This window comes from Lepisosteus platostomus, chromosome 27 (genome assembly GCF_059453375.1).
Source record: "Lepisosteus platostomus isolate fLepPlt1 chromosome 27, fLepPlt1.hap1, whole genome shotgun sequence".
In the NCBI taxonomy this organism is placed as follows: domain Eukaryota; kingdom Metazoa; phylum Chordata; class Actinopteri; order Semionotiformes; family Lepisosteidae; genus Lepisosteus; species Lepisosteus platostomus.
In genome coordinates, this window is record NC_142637.1 from 3,672,993 (window position 1) to 3,681,937 (window position 8,945).

Here is an 8,945-nt window from a genome sequence, read left to right on the forward strand (position 1 = left end):
TGGTTTGGTATTATCATTAACATAAAACTACGTATGTCCTGTTTGGATCAGGAAGTAGAGAACACGAGTTATGGAAGAAGTATTTGCGTGAACCGGCTGCAGTGCGGCTTATGAGACGAAAGTTTTCGTAACGTTTGGGATCCAAAAGGTTATTTTTTCAAACAAGAACAAGATTTCGCGTATATGGTTCCGTTGTTCTCGTGTCTACTGTAGGAAGCTACTGGGACTTAGCTGTAGCAAATATTTAATTACTGTCAATATCAAGATCTATACGTTTCTTCAGCCGGTTTGTCTTGTTCTCGAAGAGGCTATCGGAAGCTCGGTGAATTATGATAGTAAACCACTGAAAAGCAAGGTCACTAGTCCAGTCCTGCTGAGTGGATGGTAACTGTGAGCTCGCCCGCGGATAGGAAACATGATCCCCCGGGGTAAAGAGCTGCTTATCCGGATTTCTGGCTCCTGGAAACCGCTCTTCAGAGGCAGGTTCCTCCTCGTCACTAACACGGTGAGCTGCGGAGGAATGCTGGCAGCAGGAGACTTCATCCAGCAGACCCGAGAGAAGAGGAGGGATCCGGGCAGGACACGGGACTGGTTCCGGACAGGTGAGCCTGGAGAGCTGCTTAGAGGATGATGATGATGATTTTATTTACCCCTTTTATTGAAACCGCCAGGTATCGTTACCAAATCACAAAAGGTGATGCAGTTAATTAGCACCTGCTCTTTGCCTTTTGCACCTTGAATCTGATTGCCTTTTTTGCAGGTTAATCATTAAGTTAATTGAAGAAAACAAAAAGAAAAACACGGCCACTCTCGCCGTGTTCCCTCTAGAGCACATGAAAAATAAGTACTGTACATAATATAAGAAGCATCAAAGTAAGATAAACGACCTGAATGCAGATGCAATTCTTGTGCCTCTCAAGGTTTAAGGAGTCTGATTAGGCGGAGTAATGATTCATTCTCTCTTGCAGGGCGCATGTTTGCTGTTGGTTGTTCCATGGGTCCTGTCCTGCACTACTGGTACCAGTGGCTGGACAGAGTGTATGTGGGGAAGGCTTTGCAAACAGTCAGCAAGAAAGTTCTTGTTGACCAACTGGTGGCGTCTCCTACTCTTGGAGTTTGGTATTTCTTAGGTAAGATGAGGTATTTTAATTAAAACCCTGTAGTCCTACAGACCTTCACGTTCACCGTTCCTGCCAAATGGGGATTGATCTGCACACTCGTTTTAGGTGTTTCTGCACTTGGTCTTTGGTTTAAAAAATCCCCTTTGTTTACGTTTGTCTCCAATATTCAGCATTAAGATCTACAGTCACTTCTTAATGTGGGTTTAAGGTTTGTCCCCTAATTCTAACTAAACGGTTCTCAGCAGGGCATCAATTTCTGATGAAGGGACACAGGTGGAAATGTCTGTGTGTGAAACACTCCCACAAAGGGCGTTTTTGTTTCTCTGCAGACGTCAACATGGTTACACTGCACAGCACATCTGAATAAGGGGCATTCTGAAACTCAGAAACTGGTGCAGGGTTGCTGGCCATTAAAAAATCCAACTAATCTTGTTAAGAGGGGAAAGCATTTTTAAAAATGGAGAATTTGGCTAGATCAAAAGCCTGATCCTCCCAGAAGCAGTGTTTAGAAACACAGACCACAGCAAAGGCATTACGTTTGTTTGTTAATGTTAACAAGCAAGCAAGAGGCACATGTTGTTTCAGCTTTATTAACTTAGATGGAGTGACATAATTTGCCACAGTTCACAAGCACTGAATATGTGGGGTGCTAAATATTAAATGTGTGGAGTTAAGTAACATCAAATCTATTGCTTTCCATGTACAATGTGCACAAAACTCTACAGCTGGGAAACTCTGAAATGGATCTTGTCGGCTGTGCAGTGAGTGCCTTCTTGCTTCCCCATTCAGTACAGCCTTCACGTCCGGGGATCAGCTGGTGCTTGAATGCAGTACACTGTGTGTCCGGTTTAATACAGCTAGCAATCCGATCTGTGGTGCTCTGTGCTTCTTCCATGCCAGCTCAGCCAGTAAAGTGAACTTTATAAGCACTCCACCTAGTGAAATGTTTACTATAAAAAATCATAACCTTATTGTTTGCGATGGATTTATATTAGCATTAGCACTAGCACTAGCTAGCATTAGCACTGCTTATGGTGAAAGCCCTCAGGTGAATTTTCTAGCAAAATGACTTTTGTTTTTTTTTTGTGCTCTAATTGGGTTGCCGTGGAAGGATTCCAGTGTTGTAACTTGAGTTGCCGGAAGGTGCTCTGCTCCGTTTCTCCCCGTTTGTTAACAGACGGTTATTTTCTCAGGAATGGGAGTGATGGAAGGCCACACCGTGCAGGAAAGCTGGGAGGAATTCAGGGAGAAGTTCTGGGAGTTTTACAAGGTAAACACACGACAAATCCTTTCTAACAATCCTAAACTTGGGAAGAGACATTAGGTGATGTTCGGACTGCGCCCTGCCATGCCTGGCTGATTTTGATTAAATTCTCTGGAATTCCTTTAGGCAGATTGGTGCGTTTGGCCACCAGCACAGATGCTGAACTTCTACTTCCTGCCTTCCAAATTCCGGGTCCTGTATGTCAACATAATCACACTTGGCTGGGACACCTACCTCTCCTACCTGAAGCACAGAGTAAGTCATTCCCGTTTCTGGGGTTTTTTTTCCTGGCCTGTGTTTGTATTCGTCTCTCACTGGTGTCTGGCTTAAGCCCTGCTGTGTGTGTGTGTGTGTGTGTGTGTGTGTGTGTGTGTGTGTGTGTGTGTGTGTGTGTGTGTGTGTGTGTGTGTGTGTTGACCTGTGCAAGTTGTTAAACTCCTTTGTTTTCGCTCATCAGGTGAGATGGACTTTGTCCACTTCGTATAGCAATTCCCCACACACTGTAAAGACTTACGTAACTGGGTCATGCGTACCCTAACCACATGAACATCAAGCATGCAAGACAATATGAGGTCTTTCGGCTTACCTAGATTGGTTCTTGGTATGTGAAAATATGCACATGTAATTGATGGCGGCAATCACTGCAGTTCATGGTTTCTGTTGCTCTGTTGTGTCTTTATCAGGACAGTGCCAAAAGAGGTGACCTCACCCATGACTCCAGCAGCAGTGTAAATGAGGACCAGGAAACAGAGGTGCCCTTACCTGTAGCACAGCGCTTGGAAGAGAAGCTCTAGATTCCTCATTCTGTTCTCTACTATGGATCTGTACCGTGTTGCCTTATATAATGTTTTGTCATTGTTGCTCTCTCCTCTCAACTGTAGGGGGAGCTCTATTATAACACATCCTTCTTTCATGGGAGTCCTGTTTTCCCCAGGTAGATCACAAAGTAATGGAGCTGCATGACATTATAGTGTTGTCTGTATATGAGCAGGTGTAAAAACTGAGATTAAACAAGCGGTCAGTGTTTATAATTTCTACAATATATCATTTGAAATCTACCATACAGAAACCTTAGTGTGAATCGATTTTATATAAATACTTAAATTTGCCGGAAATTCATTGTTATTGGTGTTAAACGAGTATTATCTGTAAATCGTTGGGTAAACAATTATATATCTATGGGGTAAATTATTTTAAATGTATTTCTTCTTGCAAAACCTGTCGTGTTATTCTAAACTTGAAAAGTGTATATTGTTTGTTAATAATCAGGTTATAATCAGACCTGCTAAATTAAAAAAGCCCTTAGCATCTCCTTGCGTTATCGGTTGAAATGCATTTGAATTTTCATTGTGAAGATGAATTGATATTTTTAATTGATGGCTATTTAATAGGGTGACTGGAGGTTGTTTTACTTTATAATTTTGCTCCTTAATGTTAACACGCTGTATCACGCTGTGTGACGCAGAGTTCATAACCAAGGGAAAGGGAGAGACAGTGTTGCTGACGCTTTTTAGAAAAAGGTGTTGTGGTTTCTGGCTAACCTTGTTAGGGAAGAAAATGGCATTGCAGACCGAAGTGCAAGGACAGTGAGGTGGCAGTGCCACTGCTTGTTGTGCCAGAGCGGTTTTTAATTTATACATTTTTTGTTTTCGGAAGTACAGCTCCTTATTAGTCCTGTTTTTGCCAGTCCACATCCTGTGAAAGGGGAAAGAGTAACAGGTTACCACAGGTTCAACATCGCAGGGTGCAACAACGTGCGAAGATTTCCTTTAATATAATGATTTCTAGAGAATCCCACTTTGAGAGCTGAGGAGCTGCAGAGCCCACTGAATCTCTACATGTGCATAGAGCATTCTGACAGCTCATATAATTTATAGACCTTAATTGGATTGCATGCTGAGAGCTCCCAAAGAAGATCAGTTGTAATGGACAGACGAAGATGATCCTTTTCTTAATCTGCTAAACAGTTTGCAGGTATATAGCCTTAACTGTAACTTGCTCTATGGTTGCATGGCCCAACCACCAATTAATTTGGCATTTTAATTACGATCTTGCATGAGTACCTTCTCTATTCAAAAAAGACATTTCCCTCTACATCTTCTGTTTGCCATAAATATTCTGTTGGAAGAAGTCCATATCCCTGCTTAAGCCCTTGTAATTATTTCTGTTTCAATCCCCCTTGTGTAAAAATAGAGTGCTTGCAAAATATTTAATAAAAAATCTTTGGCTTTAATTCACCTCTTTTTGTGGGGAGTGGGTAGATGCAATCTGCTCAGCTCTGCGCACTAGTTTAGTGAGGCAGTGTTTGAGAGGGTGGGCGATGGGAGATTTTTCACATCTCCATCACTCAGCTGGTTTGTTTATAGCGTTGTAATGTAACAATTTTTTTTAACAAGTCTTAAACAGTTGGAATTAAGTTACATAGAAATAGAGGCAGGAGCCTCCTTAATACAGCTTTTAGGCCTCTTCTAAACATGGCAGGTGATTGTTTGGAATTATTCAGCTGGGGTCAATACTTGCCTACTGGTGCAAGCATACATAGGCAAAATGAAGAAATGGTAAAATAAACCTGGTTACTGAGACCTTGCACCTTGTATTACCCATTAGTACAGAAACAAGTCCAAAAACACAATTGCATTCTCTGCTTACTCCTGCCCAGGGGCAACCAGGTTAAAAGGCAATATGGGGAAGTGGTCTAAGACATTGCGTTTCTTTTAATAATAATCCTTACGCTTACTGTAGATAGCACTTTTCTGAACGCTCAAGGCTCTTTACAGGTAATGCTCCACCAGAAACTGTGTGCAATGGCGGTGAAAGTACAGCACACTCTCCACACGCCAGCTATCAGTGGGAGGGAGAACAGAGTACTGAAGTTCATTCATAGATGGGGATTGTTATGAAATTGTGATTGGTGAAGGCCGGGAGGAAATGTGGCCAGGGCACCAGGGTACCACAACTGCTCTTTTTCGAGATTCAGTTTTACATCTCATCCGAAGGACGCCGCCTTTTTTTTTTTTTAGTCTATTTATCATTTTTTGACCGGAATGAGGAGGTAGAAGTGAGGATGGAAAGTCATGGTCTCGGCCCTGGTTGACACAGCCTTTGCTGTACCACAGTACCACCTCTTGAATAGTTTGCATAGCACACCTAATATAACGATCTAGGTGCTGGGTGTGGTTGAAGGGTGGTATTTATTTAGCTGGTTTAAAAGCACGGCACTCGTTACATGGCTGGTTTTCTTTTGCCTTTTGTTCGGGAGATTAGACGCACCACAACTTAGTGTGTCAGCTTAGTTATGGAAAAGGATTACAGCATTCTTTGGCATGAAAACCGCTTGGCAACGTAGCATCAACCCGGTATAGTTAACCCTGCCCCCATCTTCCTTGTGGTGAAAGAGCTGGGGCTGGGGGGGGGGGAACGGGACGGCTGCAGGGCAGTGGATGCTGGGAAGCATGGACCCCATGTTTATAAAGGGAGAGGAAGTGAGACTCTGAGCGTGAATGGAGAGGAGGGACCTTCTTCCCTGACCTCTCAGCCCAGGGCATCACAAATACAGGGGACGTATCCCCTTTCAAAAGAGCACCTTTGCATCACTTAATTACATTGCATTCAGTTCTATAGGTGGGTGAAGTAAGTTCTGTAATTTGATTAAGAATTCATTTCCAGAGTGTTCTCTGGGGGGGGGGGAGGGTTTCATTTTTATTGTTGTCTACTGGGACAGCCTGGCAGTTGTCACGAGGCACCTACACTGCTCTAGCTCCAGAAGCGCCTATGTGTTTATTAATGAACTGCAGCTGGAGGGCAGGCAGGTGGGAGGGAATGGAGCAGGGGGGTGACAGGAGGCCTAGTATTCTGACCGGTCAGCTCAGCTCAGGAGGCGCGGCAGATGGGCTGTTGGCTTTGTCTGACCCAGAGCTCTGGCATCAGAAATACCGGACTATAAATAAAAGCCGAGGCTGTGGATCAGTTTAAATAGGCTTAACGCGTGGCAGAGTGTGAGCGTTACGTTTAGAGGAGCTGTAGACCTGGCTCTTTGTGGCCGTGGCTCAGCGTCGATAAGGAGGTCATTAGGGGGCAACTGGGGCGCCCTGCCAAACCTAAACCGCGAGGGCAGCTCAGAAGGCTCAGGAGCGGTGTTGTACCAGCAGCAGTGTCAGATTTCCCAGCAACTCCTCGCCGAGCAACGATCATATTGTTTTCTCATTGATCGGGTCTCGCTTACATTCGCTCCCGAGTCCTCAGGCCCCACCAAGCGTCTTAAAGCATGTGTCTAAAAAGATTGCACGGTGAGTAACAGGAACCACACCTCTGGCTGAGCATTTTTTGTTTGGGAATTTTTATTGACTTTCCACAACATTTACAGCAGATTAGGAAATGTTCACCATCTAAGAGGTTTGACACTTTATTTTTTCTTACACTCATTGTGTAAACTACGGCATGATAAGATATGTTTTTTTAATTTTTTTTTAGATATTCCCCCCCGCCCTACATAAAGAAAAATAAAAAAATCCATGTAAACCAATTTAACCAATTCCTTTTTATCAGTGCTTTCAGAGTTGATGCATAATTGGGGGAAAAATTGCAACAAGCAACACTCAAAATAAAAGCCACAGGTTTTGTCAATTACAACACATTTCCCACAGAAAACAGAACTGAACTCTTATGAGAAGGTTGTTCAACAGTAGCTTAACAGTCAAGTTGTAAACTAAAAAGAAATCCATACGTTTGCCTAGGCTATTTTTAAGGCCAGTACATTGCTTCAGCACGAGCCCTAACTGGTCTTACCTACCCTAGTCTCAGATCCGCAGAATTTCAGTTTGCTTTGGTTTCTACCCATGTATAACTCTCACCATTACACAATATAAAAACAAAAGCAGCTCAAGTCCAAATCTTAAACCATCCTGTGGAAAGAAAGGACAACTCAAGGAAGTCAGGCTTCGGCTAGTGTTCAGATTTCTCTGTAGTGCAAAAAAAAAAGCCTATAGTGAATAGTGAATTCCTAAAAATCACTAGGAATAACAACGCCCTCCCCCCCCAAAATTAAGCGTATTGAAGAAGTGTATTGAGCGGTTTTTAGTGAAGTCAAATTGGCTAAACCTGCTTTAATTGTAGGCTACCCTCCTGGCTGTAGGACAAGGAGGCTGGAATCTCCATACAGAGTGAGGAGGTGAAGTGTGAAGGAGGGATGCAACACAAAAGCAAGAGTGAAAAGGCTTAGGTATAATATTTATAGTTTAAGGCGAGGAAATGACATCAGGCATGATTATGAATTATTGACAGCGGGGGCTGATTGAACTTGGCTGTTGTCACCCCTCCTGAACGTTTGTTATAAACTCCGTTAGTCACACACAAGTCTCGAATTGCTCTCGGGCCACTTGAACAAGCGTCACAATCGAGGCAGCTGGCTCTAGGCTTGTCCCTCAGTTCCTGGTCTGCTCTGCTATAGGTTTTGCCAGTGTCCCTCTTGCAGATTCTTACTGACCACATGTCAAGAACGGGTCCATCGTTGTGCGTCACAGTATCGGTCATACTAAACTGCAGCAGGTATAAACGGTCACATATCCCGAAAGCAGCAAAACTACACATTTCTGCACTCCCCCCCGAAGAAAAACAAACTGTTTACATTGTGCTATTAAGGGGATTTTTTTCTTGTGTCCGCTTTTTAGGTGGCTAAATTCCAATATTACATTGGCAATTGGGTGTTAATAAATACTGGCCTTACATAATTAGAGGCCAGAAATGAGTAGTAACAAAATCCAACCGCCCACCCATCCCTTTTCTGATCACTTCTTTCAGATCGGGCTCACAGGGGACCGGAGCTGGAGCCTAGCCTAGCAAGCTAGGGGCTCAAGACAGGGTACCCCCTTGGTGGGATGGCAGCTGCAGGAAATACAGACATGTATCCTTGACGCCATTTTACCTCTCAGTATGTCTTTGGACAATGGGAGGAGACCAGAGAACTCGGCCGAAACCTACATGAACGGGGGAGAACGTACAAACTCCACACAGGTAGACCCCAGGTCGGGAACAGAACCCAGGATTCCAGACTTGCGAGGCAGCAATGCTTTCCACTGTGCCCCCATGCTACCCATAACCAAATCCTTCTCTTTTAATTCCTCTTTAAATCACTGAACATCTGCGGTGCCCAAAGAGCCTCCTGCCTTCTTTTTTTCACTTTTGCGGTCTCACCCGGGCTCTGAGCTACTGTTGACAACCTTGTTTTTTTTTAATATTAGATATTGCTTTTTAATTAAGTGACACAATCGTTTACAAGCAGGTTTAGAACATAAAGCCTGTCACAAGCTTGGGTCATTACAACACAATTCACACAGGCAACACTGACTAAGCTTATTTACAATTCTTATTTACAGAGAGGAAGACGAAGAAGAGGAGGGAGAAGCTGGAGGAGATGCAGCTCAGCTCTACTGTAGGAGCAGCAGGACAGGAGAGAGGTTACTGACAGCCTGGTAAGTGTACAGACGCCTATCAGTAGTAAAAGAAAAAAGAAGGCTTTTACAAATGTAGAAAAAAATACTAGAGTATGTTCTGAATTGCAATAG

General features: G+C 43.5%; 1 protein-coding gene across 1 annotated transcript; it reads left to right on the forward strand.

Moving 5' to 3' along the window:
* The first annotated feature begins 41 nt into the window (after positions 1 to 41).
* Positions 42 to 8,865, forward strand: mpv17l2 (MPV17 mitochondrial inner membrane protein like 2). Its single transcript, XM_088621685.1, has 5 exons — positions 42 to 602; positions 969 to 1,130; positions 2,315 to 2,391; positions 2,512 to 2,640; positions 3,069 to 8,865. The coding sequence occupies exons 1-5, from the start codon at positions 416 to 418 to the stop codon at positions 3,177 to 3,179; spliced, it is 666 nt and encodes a 221-aa protein (XP_088477811.1). The 5' UTR covers positions 42 to 415; the 3' UTR covers positions 3,180 to 8,865.
* The last annotated feature ends 80 nt before the right edge of the window (positions 8,866 to 8,945 follow it).